This window comes from Eulemur rufifrons, chromosome 21 (genome assembly GCF_041146395.1).
Source record: "Eulemur rufifrons isolate Redbay chromosome 21, OSU_ERuf_1, whole genome shotgun sequence".
Taxonomy (NCBI): Eukaryota; Metazoa; Chordata; class Mammalia; order Primates; family Lemuridae; genus Eulemur; species Eulemur rufifrons.
This window is the reverse complement of record NC_091003.1, coordinates 4,757,052-4,772,144: the sequence shown is the minus strand read 5'-3', so window position 1 is coordinate 4,772,144 and position 15,093 is coordinate 4,757,052. Positions and strand designations below refer to the sequence as shown.

Sequence of the window (15,093 nt, the reverse complement as noted above, 5' to 3'; positions counted from 1 at the left end):
GCGATCCTACTGCCTCAGCCTCCCGGGTAGCTGGGACTACAGGCATGCGCCACCATGCCCGGCTAATTTTTTCTATATATATTTTAGTTAGCCAGATAATTTCTTTCTATTTTTAGTAGAGACGGGGGTCTCGCTCTTGCTCAGGCTGGTCTCGAACTCCTGACCTTGAGCAATCCACCCGCCTCTGCCTCCCAGAGTGCTAAGATTACAGGCATGAGCCACCGCGCCCGGCCTCTTAGGATTTCTTAATAGCATTTTTGTTTTTCTAGCTTACTTTATTGTAAGAGTACAGTATATAACATACATGACATACAAAATATGTGTGAATCCACTGTTTATGTCATCAGTCAGCTGTAGGCTACTAGCAGTTATGTTTTTGGGCAGTCAAAAATTATAAGCAGATTTTTGACTGCGCAGGGGTCAGCGCCCCCATTGCCTGCATTGTTCAGGGGTCCAGTGTACATTGTCATAACCAGGAAGCCTTCATCACCGCAGCTGCACCTGGTTCTGGAAACCTGCGGCAGGAAACTGGATATTGGGCCACTACTGCCCCCTATTGCCGATTGGTCTCTGAAGAAATAATCGCTTAGACTTGTAAGGCATGTGGTGTCACTCCCCTTTTGCAGATGAGGAAAGTGAGGCCAGAGAGGTGACGGAAAATAATCAAGGTCACACAGCTATGTGCAAAAGTGGAGTAGCAACCCAGGGCCCTCAGTCTCAGATGGGTTCAATGAACCCAATTACCACGTAATGAGTGGGGTCTTTTGTGGCCTTGTGGTAGGGCCTGAGAGGACAGTGTACGTGTGACAAGGCTGGTGCCTTATGAGTGAGGCAGACTAGTAAATAACTATAATTCAGGAGGAACAAGTCTGCACTGTAAGCACAGAGGAAGAGACCAGTATTTGGCAGAAGGATGTCTAGGAACATTTTAGAGATGTAAGAAGTGACATTTGAGTTTTGAGGGATGAGTAGGAGTATGCCAGGAGGCAAAGGGTGAAAAGACAGTCTTAGCAGTTGGCAAGGGGATAAGGGATATGGACAGGCAACAAGACTTCGGGGAACTGGGAGAATTCAAATTTTGAGGAATTTGAACAGGTAATTTTTTTTTTTTGTAGTTAGGGTAGGTATTACATATATACAGTAAAATAAGGTGCATTAGTCTTACGTATATAGCATCTTCATTTTCAAAAAACATGTCAACACCGCATGTATCCATCACTCAGGTGAAGACAGAAGGCATTTCCAGCACCCCAGGTGGTTTCCTCACGCTCCTCCCCAGTCTGGGACACCAGAAGGGTAGGGAGAAGCCAACATAAAACCTCAAAACCCTTGGCTTCGGCCCCCACCTCTCAGTCCCCCACTCCTATGCTGCCTCCAGATCTTTCGCCATCTTCCTGGACAATCCTAAGAGGGCATTACGCTGGGTGGGGGAGGCTTCTGGACATCGTCACTTTCTTGGGAGGGCCACGTGAACTTTAGTTTGAAAACGAAAGCGCTGGGGACAAGGATTTTTGTTCCTTTGGAGCCACCGTCCAGGCTCGGGCCGCGCGTAGCCGTCATGTCCCTCGGCGGCCGCCGTGCGTCCGTTACGTGGCAGCTGCCGGCGCCCGCCAATCCGCGGCGCCCGCATCAGCCCCCTCGGGTGGCGCAGCCGGAAGGGGCGGAGCTGAAGCGGTGGCGGCTGAGAAAGCTGCGGGGCGGCAGCGGCGGCGGTGGCTCCTCTGGTGGCCGCAGTCTGGGTCCTGGCTTCGGCCCCAGCCCCACCATGGTGACGCTAGCTGAACTGTTGGTGCTTTTGGCCGCTCTTCTGGCCACGGCCTCGGGCTACTTTGTCAGCATCGACGCGCATGCCGAGGAATGCTTCTTTGAGCGGGTCACCTCGGGCACCAAGATGGGCCTCATCTTCGAGGTGGCCGAGGGCGGCTTCCTGGACATCGACGTGGAGGTGCGGGCGCGCTGCCCGCGGCCGAGGCGGGGTCGCGCGGCCGCTCGGGGGTTGGTGGCGCGCGGGGCCTTCCGGGGGAGAGGGCCTGGAGGCCGCTGTCCGAGTCCTGGAGGAGCCCAGGCCGCCACCCTCCTCCCGTCCCGGCGACCCCCTAACGGCCCTTTTTCCCGCTGCTTGTCCGTATTCCAGGCTTCAGAATCCGTTCGGGATACGGAGCCATTGCTCAGTTGCCTTGGGTTCTCGTCTTGAACGACGGGTTCCCATTGGAACCTCTCGCCGAGCTTTGTCAACCAGGCGACGCGCGTGTCAGCTCCGGGGTCCGAAGGCGCTTCTCAGTCGCGGTTAGCTGGTGGCAGATCTCGATCCAGTCAGCGGCCGCTTTCCTTCGTGTTACGGATTAATGTTGGAACGTGGCATGGAAACTTTTGGAAAAGTAGATGGAAAGCTATTGAGAAATGCTAGGCTGACTTTTGCGTTGTGATTATTTTTCGGGAAAAGAACCTTGATGTTTACCCACTTTTACACAAGGGTCATCATTTAGTCCTCTCTGCTTAGGAGACACGTGGAGTTGGGTCATGCACTTTAGAAAGGATTGCAGTGAAATCTGGAGAAACAGGAAATTATGAAACAGTCCCTTGATCTCCACCCATATCTTTTTTCAAACCAAAAAAATGATTTGTTGCTATTTTTTTTTTTTTTGGAAACCAAATGAAATATTTTAGCTCACCTGCTAGCCTGACTAATTGAGTCTAACGATTTTCCATTTGGCAAGCGTATGTCAGTAGAGCTGGGCACAATCTACACACTACAAGTGAAATGCAAAAATAAGGGGATGATGGATCGGAGAGAGTTAGAATTAGCTGAGAACTTAGATATCACCTATTCCAGTCTTCAAGTTTTACAGGTGACAAGGCTTTGAAAGGGAAACTTGACCACAGCCTAACATCTGATTTGTAGCAGACTGGGATGAGAATTTGAGTCTCCTAATTTCCAGTCTAGTCCTTTCCCGTAAGCCTTCAGGCATCTCAGATAAAGCAGATTCCGTCACTGTTTGGCAGTAATCGGGAAATCCTTGAAATGTGACTTTATAAAAAATTCTTTGTTTTTCCTTAAGGTTTGATATCAGCCATGTTTGCATGTTTGTTGTTTATATTAGGCCAGTTGGAGACCACGTGTAAGATGCGGTTTCAGTTTTCAAGGGGTTTATGTTTAAATTGAACAAATAAGACATAAAAGTAGTCAGAACTGAAAGGTGCTTTAGAGAGCCATCTAGTCCACCCTTGTTTCGTTATGTGGAAGAATTGCAGTCCAGCGTGGTCACTGTTACTTACTGAAGTGGAGCTAAGTGAAAGGTTACATATTCTTAGTGAATTTCCTATTGCCAATGAACAGAAAGTTTACGATACTAAATCCTTCATGACATTTTTCTGTATTTCTCTTCTGCCTCCAGATTACAGGACCTGATAATAAAGGAATTTATAAAGGAGACCGAGAGTCCAGTGGGAAATACACATTTGCTGCTCACATGGATGGAATATATAAGTTTTGTTTTAGTAACAGGATGTCCACCATGACTCCAAAGATAGTGATGTTCACCATTGATATTGGGGAGGCTCCGAAAGGACAAGACATGGAAACAGAAGGTGAGCTGACCGTTCAGAAGATTTATATCACATTCAAAGAGCTAATTTTAATTCTGTACATTTTTACACATCTGAATAGAGTACTTACTTTTTTCTTATTCCAGGTTCATTCACTGTCCTTAAAACCAAAAACCTTTTGTGGAATATGCTTTTTATTATGCAAGTCTCCTAATTAACAAAAAAGTTTCTGGAAGTTAATGTTTATTTTTTCATTCTTTATGGTTTCCCGTTTGGACAGATTTTCTTAGTCCTTTTGTGGACTTGTGAGCATCAAGATTACATGTATCTTAGTGTGGTGGTTCTGTTTATTTGCTAGTCGTGGTATATACATCTTTATTTGCTCCTTTGTGTACATGACTAGTTTAGCTAAACTTTTTGTTGTTATTTTGTGTTTATATCTTGTGCTTTTCTGTAGGTGGTGGAGATACCTGGGATGGTATGTGAATTGCTTTTTGACAGTATCCTGTCTTTTTGCATCTTTTTGTTTGCTAATGTCTAATTTCTGCTTTTCTTTTTTCTAACCTCAGCTTATTGGCACAAGAGTGTTTTTTGTCTTAAGAAAACCCTACAGTTAATTACATTATTTTTTGGTGGTTTTTAATTTGGTTTACAGGAGATACAGGTTATTTAATTTCATTTTTGAGCCTGGGCTAGAGTGCAGTTGGCATCTTCATAGCTCACAGCAACCTAAAACTCCTGGGCTCAAGCGATCCTCCTGCTTCAGCCTCGCAAGTAGCTGGAACTACAGGTGTGTGCCAGCACACCCAGCTAATTTTTCTATTTTGTTGTAGAGATGGGATCTCACTATTGCTGAGGCTGATCTCAAACTCCTGGCCTCAAGCGATCCTCCTGCCTCAGACTTGCAGAGTGTTAGCATTACCATCATGAGCCACTGTGCCCAGCTTAGATTATTTTAAATTAATAGTACTGAGAACACAGTGATTGACATTTTGGTGTAATGGTAACATCTTTGTTCTTTAAAATGCATACCGAAGGATGGAGAGATTCAATTATAAGTGGGCAAGTAAAAGTTGTAATTAAACATAGCTAATAGCAAATAGTGCCTTTGACTTTGTAGAAACTATTTTGTAGGCTTGTTTTACCATTATTAAATTTTCTATCCTAGAAAAGCCTCCTAGAGAAAAGAAAGTTTCTAACTTGAAGCTTGGTTGGGTATGGAATGCAGTTCTAGGAGCCATGGATAGATACAATGACAAAAATTCTTTTGGCCATATGTTACAATTAGATTTTTTATGGCTCAGGTGACCAGTAATGAACCCTAATTGGTTCTTACCAGGAGCCAGTGCATTTGGTGTTTTGTTGGTTTTTTTTTTTTTTTTTTTTTTTTTGCCACAGTGCATGCCAGGAGTTTGGGAAGGTAGCTGTTGTTTAACACATTCCATAGTATTTTATTAGCATGATAATGTTTGTCCCAGATATTCAGCAGTTAGTAGAGTGCTCACATAAAGAAGGGGAAATGTTTGGTTATATCCTGAAAGCTTTATAGTTTAGAGAACCATACTACTTAGTAATTTCTGTGCTCATTTTTTAGGCCATTTACAGGGTAGGACTTGGCAAATTCTCAAGAGAATAAGGAGTTTTGAAGGGCTTTTTCTTGTTGATTTTCTGGAAATTGGTCCTGTTTAAATAGTTAGAAAATGTTGGCTGATGAATGTGAATGTTAAACTTCTTAATCCTTTAACACATCATCTAAAATTCTTGTTTTTGCTTGTTTAATGTCAATGAATGGGACCTGTCAAATCAAGCTATCCTCTAAAGCAGTGGTTCTCAAGTTGGGATGATCTTTGCCCCCCAGGGGACATTTGGCAATATCTGGAGACATTTTGGATTCTCAAGACTGGGTGGGTAGGTGCTACTGGCATGTAGGGACTGGAGGCCATGGATTCTGCTAAATGTCCTTCAATACTTCACATAGCTCCCCACAACACACACACAGCAACATTTGGTCCAAAATGTCAGCAGTGCCACTCCTCAGAAACCCTGCTCTAAAGTTTCCAGGTAGTGCATGGGGCTTCCAAAGGGAAACTGGTAAGGGATGACTTGTGATTCAGCTACCTTCAGTGATAAGGTCCCTTGGCTTCTCCTAAGAAATTGAGGATTATTTGTGGTAATCTAGAAGCCCAGATGAGGTCCAGCCTTGGGTAGAGATGAAGAGATTACCCCACCCCACTCCACCCCTGGGAATTTTCCCTTGTGCTGCTTGTTTGTTCGTTGTCATAATATAGCACCACCTAGAAACATATGCTTACTCTTCAGAGCAGTACCTTGTACTTATTTTTGGTTAAAGAGGATACCTGGTTGAAAACCTTGTGCAGCTGTGAGCTTGTCTCTTTACTTACAATGCCTGCTGTTCCTCACTGCAGTGAAGCCCTTGCTATGACTGTCACAGAAGAATGTTCGAATTGCTGTGGCTTTTCCCAAGAGTGTCTTAATGGTTTTCCCTGCTTGGCTTCATAGAGTTTAAAAGTCAGTTTAGGTGCTGCTCCTAAATTAACATTAAAGTTATGTGACTCTTAAGGGTAGATTTTTATTATTTGTAGGATTAGGTTTTTAAAAATAAATATTTATTTCGTGCTGTTTTTTTACCCCTCAATGTTTTACTACTTCTGTGTAGTTAGTAATCAGTACAGTGAACAGCAGCAGTTCATGAGAAATTTCTTAGGGTTCATTGTTTTCTTTTGGTTAGTAAGCACTGTATAGTTTCTTAGTCTGAAAGGAGTTTCTGGAATACTGGAATGGACTTTAAAAAAATGTTTTGAGAATTAAATTGTCATCAGTGGTTCACATCAATGGTCCAAATTGATGTCTGAGCCATTTCTAAAAATAGCTTGTTTTGTATGCCTTCCCTGAGGAATTTTGTTCTAATTTAATAAATAGTTTTCAAAAAGGGATAGCCAGATTTGTGCTAATCTGTTTTCAAATCCTTCTGTAGCTCACCAGAACAAGCTAGAAGAAATGATCAATGAGCTAGCAGTGGCAATGACGGCAGTAAAGCACGAACAGGAGTACATGGAAGTCCGGGAGAGGATACACAGAGCCAGTAAGTTGACGCTTTAACTTTGCAGCAGTGTCTGGTGGCGAAGGTGGGATTACCCGACAGCTTGTGTTTTCCTCATTTGGAAATTTTGTAAACACCATGCTAAAGCATTGACTTTAAAAATGCACTTACACAAAGATATTTTTTGAGTATGTCCATTTGTAAAGCTTTGTAGTTTATTACTGGGATGTTCTTTCCAAACCAAATATGCTATTAAGAGTCAGCACAAGCTTTTAAGAGGTTTTTCTTTTCTTTTTTTTTTTTTTTTTTTTTGAGACAGAGTCTCGCTTTGTTGCCCAGGCTAGAGTGAGTGCCGTGGCATCAGCCTAGCTCACAGCAACCTCACACTCCTGGGCTTAAACGATCCTACTGCCTCAGCCTCCCAAGTAGCTGGGACTACAGGCATGCACCACCATGCCCGGCTATTTTTTTCTATATATATTTTTTAGTTGGCCAGATAATTTCTTTCTATTTTTAGTAGAGACGGGGTCTCGCTCTTGCTCAGGCTGATCTCGAACTCCTGAGCTCAAACAATCCACCAGCCTCGGCCTCCCAGAGTGCTAGGATTACAGGCGTGAGCCACCACGCCCGGCCCCTTTTTTTTTTTTTTTTTTTTTTGAGACAGAGTCTCACCATGTTGCCCAGGCTAGAGTGAGTGCCGTGGCGTCAGCCTAGCTCACAGCAACCTCAAACTCCTGAGCTCAAGCGATCCTCCTGTCTCAGCCTCCCGAGTAGCTGGGACTACAGGCATGCGCCACCATGCCCGGCTAATTTTTTCTATATATATTTTTAGCTGTCCATATAATTTCTTTCTATTTTTAGTAGAGCTGGGGTCTCGCTCTTGCTCAGGCTGGTCTCGAACTCCTGAGCTCAAACGATCCGCCCACCTCGGCCTCCCAGAGTGGTAGGATTACAGGCATGAGCCACCGCGCCCGGCCTCTTTTTTAAATATATGGTCAGCTAAGGAATAAGCTAATAGTTTTCTTAAACCAGAAGGGGAAAACATTGTAAATGGGTTTTATGGTGGTTTTTAGTCACATCTCTGAAACTTATATGCCAGTGTGATTAATATTAACATATTTGCTGAGATGTAACCTTTTTTCTAAAATGGAATAGAAAACACCAAAACATATAGGCAAGTCACCAGGTGAAGATCAGTTTGGGTTCTCAAATTTGTAAGTTGGGAACTTGTAAAGTATTTTTCTGTGTAAATAATGATTATTGGAATCTTGTAGGATGCAAAAGTGTATTTAGTACATGATAGAGCATTAAATACTATGCTTTTGCATTTTAAATTAAGAAGTACGATATTGACATGTAGACCAAATACCATTTCTTAGGTCCAGGCCCACATTGGTTGTTGATTGTCTTTAATCCTCCAAGTAGCTCTTGGGGGTAGATCTCACTGGAAACAAGCTCTTGTCTATAAGTGCAGGTTGATTTTATATCAGGAATCTTTGTTCTGAGCTGGAATAGGGAGTGGAGAGAAGAGTGACTCAAGGAGATAAACACACTTGAATTCTTAAAGTTGTGTTTTCTGTTCTTGGCACTCTCTTACATCTATTTTTTCTACTCTGAGCCTTCAGGACCTAGAATACAGGGGTTACCCGCCCTTGGCAGGATGAGGTATGCGGGTAACAGACTGGAGAACCCCCTTGCCAGCACCACTTTTGTGGGAGCGGAGTATGAGATGGACTTAACTACACACACACCAGCCTCTCCCTCACGATCCCTTCTCCTTGCCTCCACTCGTAACCTCCTCCCCCTCTGGGATCTCCACCTTCTCTCTCTCACCTTGTAGGGACCCATTTGTTGGTTACCTTGCTCCCACGTGGGGTCAGGCCATTCTGGGGTTAGAAGCGTACTGAACTAAGAGGGTTAAGGGCTTCCATTGCTTTGCAGTTTTAGCTAGTTCAGACCAGATGGCTTTAAAGTTACAGGAAGTTCTTGGAAACACATCAGCCAGAGGAAGCACATCTTCCAGCCTGTAGGGACTTCCAGCCTTGTTTTCTCACCCTTAATTTGTTTGGAGATACTCTCATATTTGTTTCACAAATAGTGGGCTTAGTATGTATTTATGTTTAATAAAAGTGTTAACAGTTTCTAGAACTGCATTTTCAGGTATTCAGTTTAATTTTGCAAATTAAATCGTTCCCACAATGTTGTTTGGTTTTTCCTACAGCACCCACTCCTCAGACATAGACATAATGAGAGACTTTCTCTTTACTACAGTGTTGTAATAATACCGTGTTGCTTCTAGATCAGGCTAATATGTGAGTGGCACGAGCACAGGCTTATATACCCGCTTTCCTCTGTGGCTACATTCCTGTGTCACTATGCTTCAGCGTGTTCTGTTTTAACTTAAAGACACATTTTCCTACAAGTACAAGATGAGAAATATTTTTCATATGCACAAGTAAGAGAGCATGTGGCAGATGATATTTCTCAAGTATAATAAACTTTTATAATTAGGGAAAAAAGGGTTACCATATTCAGTAAGAAAATTTGGAAAATACACCTTAAAGAAATAGAAATCACTCATAGTCTGCCATTTAAGATAATCACTGTCAACATTTAAGTCTGTTTTCTTTCAGCCTGTTTTTTTCCTGACAAATAGGAATTTTAACATAAATGAGTAAAGCTGCGTGTGTGTGTGTGTGTGTGTGTGTGTATATACATATTTTTTTTTTTTTTTTGAAGAGATGAAGGATTTTGCTATTTTGCTCAGGCTGGAGTACAGAGGCTATTCACAGTCGTGATCATAGCGAACTGTAGCCTTGAACTCCTGGGCTCAAGCAATCCTCCCACCTCAGCTTCCTGAGTAGCTCTGTCACTTCAAGAAAAGCATTTTTCCATGTCTCTAAAGTATGTTTTAATGGTTTCTTACTATTTTGAAGTATTTATTCCACCAGTCCCCTTTCAGACACAACCTTAAAATGATAGTCATTCACATTATGCTAGAAATTTGTTAGTAAGTCTTTAGCAGAAGAAAAGTTCATGTCATGGAATTAGTACTAAAATTTTGGTGATTTTGGTGGTTTCTGGAGTTCTAGTTAATGTTTTTTTTTTTCCAGCATGTGTCTACTCTTACTCTGGAAAAAAATCACACAGGTTTTAAGTAATTTTAAGTTATTCTCTTGGAAACCTGTTAATTGCTTTTCACTTCTTACTGAGTGATCATTAGTATAGTAGCTATTACATTTCTAGTTAATCTTTTTTGTTTTGTCTATTTTTTTTTTTTTAAATAGAGACAGAGTTTCACTCTGTTGCCTAGGCTGGAATGCAGTGACATGATCACAGTTCACTGTAACCTCAAACTCCTGGGCTTAAGCAGTCCTCCTGCTTCAGCCTCCTGAGTAGCTAGGACTAAAGTCACGTGCCCCTGCTACTGGCTAATTTATTTTTATTTCTTCTATAAAGATATGGGGTGTTGCTATGTTGCCCAGGCTGGTCTCAAACTCCTGGCCTCAAGCAATCCTCTGACCTTGGCCTCCCAAAGTGCTGGGATTATGGGTGTGAGCCGCCGTGCCCAGCCTAATTGATTTTTTTATAAATGATATACATACATCTAAAAATATAGCAGTCACTTATTCAGCTGATTAATACTGTTATTATATTGCTAATTATAATTGTTTTAATATTGACCATTTGCATAAAAATAAAAAACTACATAGTAATTTTAAGAAGTTAAGGGTTTTTAAGAGTTTGACCAGAAACTTGAGTGTGACAAATTGAACAGAGTAGATAGATAGAGTAGTCATAGCCTTTATTTTAAGGATCAAATCCTTAGCTGGAGAGTGGGATAAATGTCTTGTGTTTTAACAGTCTGGTAGTAACTGCCAGTATTGGTCCACGTAACTGAGAAACCTCTCCCATCTAGAACAAATGCCAAGTACATATTAGATGCTCAATAAATATTTGTTGAATAAATATTTAGACTGCCATATTTTGACTTAGTAAATATTGCTTTTTGGATAACTGTGATGTTGAAATAATCCCTTAATTTTTTTTTAAAGTAGTTTTCTGACTTGGCCAAAAGGATTATAATGTGGGACATCATAGTAGTGAGGGGAGAAAGAAGGCTGGATTGGGTTTTAACCCTAGAAGTGTGACCTTAAGCAAGTTACTTTCTTTCTCAGTTCCCCATGTATAAGCAGAATGGGTTTGGCTATATTCAGCTAATTTTTAAGCTCCCTTTTAAATCTAAAAATCTCTACTTCTGAATATGTTGAGTTGCTTGGGGACAAAACACAAAATTATTTAGAGTACAGATGGACTGCAACTTACCATGTTTCAACTTAAAAATTTTTTGACTTTATGATGATGCAAAAATGATACCCGTTCAGTAGAAACTGTGCTTCAAGTACCCATACAACCATTATCTTTTTTACCTTCAGTACAGTGTTCAGTAGATTACATGAGATATTCAACACTTTATTATAGCCTTCGTTAGACGCTTTTGCCCAACTGTAGGCTAATGTAAGTGTTCTGAGCACGTTTAAGGTAGGCTAGGCTAAGCTATGATGTTCAGTAGGTTAGGTGTATTAAATGCCTTTTTGACTTTATATTCAACTTATGATGGGTTTTTAGGGAAGTAATTCCATTGGAAGTTGAGTAGCATTTATACTGTAAATGGTGTGCAAGATATTACTTTGACACAGAGTAAAGACGAGGAGATAATTTATGATGCCTATGCTTTTTTTGGGGGGGTTGTTAAAATTTGTTTGTTTGTTTGTTTGTCCTCAACAGTCAATGACAACACAAACAGCAGAGTGGTCCTTTGGTCCTTCTTTGAAGCTCTTGTTCTAGTTGCCATGACATTGGGACAGATCTACTACCTGAAGAGATTTTTTGAAGTCCGGAGGGTTGTTTAAAAAGCCTTTTCCTGATGATCCCAAACTCACAATTCACTGTTTACCAAACACCTTGGTCACAATAATGTCGTTAGTTTCTACATTTTTATTTTCTGAACTGTACATTCACAGCTTATGTTTCTTTGTGATTAATAGATTTTGGGGGAAAATACCTTTTTAGGAAAGTTACAGTGAAAATTTGACATTTGATTGGCATAATTTCTTATTTGAATGCTGCCTCCATTATCCAGGTCCTTCCAGAACTCAAACACTGTAAATGAAATATAGGAGTATAGTCTTTATTATGTCTCTTTTTCCTTTTGTTTTTATAATAAAATGCAGTTTGTTCAGGAAGTCAGTGCAAAGCCTGATAGTACTTTACTAAAATGACTGCGTTCTTTGGATTCCCTCATCCTGTGGTTCAAATCATTAAAGATTCATTGTGTCAAGTCCTTATAAGAAGCAACAGTCTGAATCTAAACGTTTTCTACCCATCCTAATGACAGAGCTCTCTGACTGGAGTATGATACCAGGTTGGGTACTTTTATACTTTGTTAGCTTGTTTTTCCTTTAAAGGTAAGGCTTGCCCCAGTATACATTTTCCCCCATAAATTTTTACATTGAACCTTAGGACTCAATCACCTCCACTTAAATTGAAGACACAAGCAGCTAATAACCATTTTTTGTTTTGTTTTTGCCTAACCTTCCGAGAAGCCTCTGTTAAAGCCAGTTCTCTGGGTGTTCCAGCGAATGGTAGCTTGTTTTCTTTCCACGCTGGCACATCCACTCTCCCGACTCTTGGCACGTAGGAAGTGTGCATTCACAGAATTGGAAAAATCTGGATTTCTGATACCAAAGGGTTAAAGCCTCTTGGATTTCATTGCAGTGATACACAGCCACTATTTTATTTTTGATCAGTGGCATTTGAGCCACTGACTAGGGCACTGAACATCCGTGTCAGCACTAGGGTTTTTGTTTTTGTTTCTCTTGGATCTTTTTTTTTTTTTTTGGCACATGTGAATTTTGTTTTGTATAAAGTGAAATGACTTTCTCTTGGTCTCTGATGATGGGTTTAAAATTAAAGGAGCCTCTGGTTTTGGTGTGGGGATGATCCAGGATTATGTTGTGACTGATGTATATTAGTTACTTGTACATTTTTTTTTGGATCTTTGGAAGGGGAAAATGAAAAGTAATGAGTTTTATATAATTAATTTAAATTTGTTACAGGTTTTCATGTTCAGGTTAAACAATTTTTCAACCTTGGGTAAAAATACTTGCAACAGATTATTGATAAGGTGACTGTTTCACCTTAGGATAACTGTTGCATGCCAATTTGTGTGTGTGTGAAAACATTTGAAAATTGAATTAAAAGATGTAAATTTAAAATTGGTTGTATATCTAATATGCCCCAGGTTCAGTAAATAAACGGTTTTTAAAAACAGTCAGTACTCTGTGTTTTATATATTGATGTTTAATTCACATTTGTTAAATAGCAACTTTCTGTTCTTACTTGAAATGAGACATGTCCATGTTTTCTGAGTAATTATGCCTGTTACTTTTTATTTTTATAAACTTGAGGATAGGAAACAGAAACCAAATTTTAGTTTCCACACAGGAAACTCAGATGGGTTGGTGTTAAAACCTTATGCATTTTTTTTTTATTTGGGGGAAAAAAAAGTTTGAATTATTTTCACGTCAGCCACCTGGTTTATGGATGTGGGAAATAGGTTTAAGAGAGATTAATGATTTGCCCAAGGCCCCCACATAGAGTGAAAGTGAAACCAGAGACGAGATCTCTGCCTATCTAAATTGTTTCTCTTCTGCTGCTTCATTAAGGGCATGCTAGTAACAAAAGTAGCTACTGTTAATTGAGCACTGTGTAATGTCCCGAGTTGGTGCCAAGCACTTTACATGGTCTATCTTATTTATGCCTCAAAACGGCTATTACCTTGGATGAAATCATTTTATAATTGAGGAAACAGGCTTGGAAAGGGTCCCAAGCTCAGAAGACTAATAAAAGTAGGAGAGCCCAAAAGGCAGACACAACTATGCAGTTTCCCTATGCCTTTACTTTTAGAACTGTCTGTCCCGTTTTATTTTATTTTTTGAGACAGAGTCTGGGTAGAGTGCAGTGGTGCTATCATAACTCACAGAAACCTCAAACTCCTGGGCTCCAGCGATCCTCCTGCCTTGGCCTCCCCTGTAGCTGGGACTACAGGTGCATGCCATCATGTCTGGCTAGTTTTTTCTATTTTTGGTAGAGATGGGATCTCGCTCTTGCTCAGGCTGGTCTAAAAACTCCTGAGCTCAAGCAGTTCTCCTGCCTTGTCCTTCCATAGTGCTAGTATTGCAGGCACGAACCACTGCACCTGGCCCTCTCTGTCCCACTTTAGATAACAATTGTCAAAGGTGTTTTGAGGATGTGATGGTTATTTCAGTGAAAATGTTTCCTCAGGTTTTTATCTTTTTGTTTTTTTTTCCTTTATTCTCAGGACTCAGGCTTTTATCTTAATTTAGTTTGAGATGACTAGGGTCTGCATGAGTACTATTTGTTCTTGTTTATTCATCCCGCAAATATTTGAGTGACCGTTGTGTGCTACAGTACAGTCACTGGGATAAAGAAAATACAGAAAAGACCCCATTGTGGGTTTTATCTTTTAGTGGAGGAGATGAATGTAATAAATATGTAAATTATATGGCATATTATTGGTAAGTGCTAAGGAGGGAAATGAAGCGGGCTAGGGGTTTTAGTGATTAGGAAAGGAAGGCACCACTGAGAAAGTGACATTTCAGAAGTTCTGGGGGATGTAAGGGAGTGTAGGGATGAAGGGAAAACGTCCCCTTTGCCCTCTGAAGTTTGCTGAAAAATCAACCGACAAAAGGCAGATTAATAGGAGAAAAGGCATACAAGTTTATTTGATCATGGTTTTACGTGACACAGGAACCTTCAGAATGAATACCTAAAAACACAGGGAAAAGTATTCATTTTATGCTTAAGTTCAACGAAGCATGGACATCTGTGTAGACAAAAAAGGGTGTGATCTAATGCTATCAGACTGGGGAAACCCAGCAAGGCCTGTCCAAATGCTTCTTGGCCTCTGTGTGCAGCATTCCTTCCTTCTGGGTATGTGCCAGGATCCTATCTGGAATGGGGATCTTATGACCTACAATCCTAACAAGGTGGGTTAGGTAATTTCTTTATGGCCAGTTTTTACACAGAAGGGTGAGGGAAAGTTATAGAGCAATATTTTTAGGTTTTAATGGCTGGCTTAGGAGAAAAGGAGGTTCCGGTTTCTATGACCCTCCTTGGGTAAGAGGGATTCTAATTTCTATGGCTAGCCTTAGCATGAGGGGGAAGACACAGGAGGGCAGGAAACGGTCAGAGAGAAACTTTTGCTTCTGAGGCCTCCATTTTGGGGAATCATTTTCTGAGCCCCAACAGGAGCAAGCTCTGCACATAGCTGGGGGGAGGGTTATGTCCTCAGAACTCAGCCCATAATGAGTGGTCAATAGAAGCTTGCCGAATGAATGCATGCGTGGACAAATGAATGGCCCAAGAGCCAATGGTGAACACAGGAATGGGAAGACAGTGTT

The 15,093-nt window shown here is 41.1% G+C and overlaps 1 protein-coding gene across 2 annotated transcripts; it reads left to right on the top strand.

The window, feature by feature from the left end:
• The first annotated feature begins 1,683 nt into the window (after positions 1-1,683).
• TMED2 (transmembrane p24 trafficking protein 2) lies at positions 1,684-13,371 on the top strand. 2 transcript variants are annotated; one of them, XM_069497447.1, is made up of 5 exons: positions 1,684-1,945; positions 3,396-3,588; positions 4,004-4,024; positions 6,542-6,649; positions 11,396-13,371. In XM_069497447.1, the coding sequence occupies exons 1-5, from the start codon at positions 1,766-1,768 to the stop codon at positions 11,518-11,520; spliced, it is 627 nt and encodes a 208-aa protein (XP_069353548.1). In that variant the 5' UTR covers positions 1,684-1,765; the 3' UTR covers positions 11,521-13,371. The 2 variants fall into 2 exon arrangements, with proteins under 2 accessions (XP_069353548.1, XP_069353549.1); XM_069497448.1 differs by lacking the exon at positions 4,004-4,024.
• Positions 13,372-15,093: the final 1,722 nt, after the last annotated feature.

Bases quoted from the DNA above. Each gene is read 5' to 3' on its own strand.
- TMED2 (XM_069497447.1), top strand. From the start codon at position 1,766: ATGGTGACGCTAGCTGAACTGTTGGTGCTTTTGGCCGCTCTTCTGGCC. The intron at 1,946-3,395 runs GTGCGGGCGCGC...TTCTGCCTCCAG, and splicing joins TCCTGGACATCGACGTGGAG to ATTACAGGACCTGATAATAA. The intron at 6,650-11,395 runs GTAAGTTGACGC...TGTCCTCAACAG, and splicing joins GGAGAGGATACACAGAGCCA to TCAATGACAACACAAACAGC.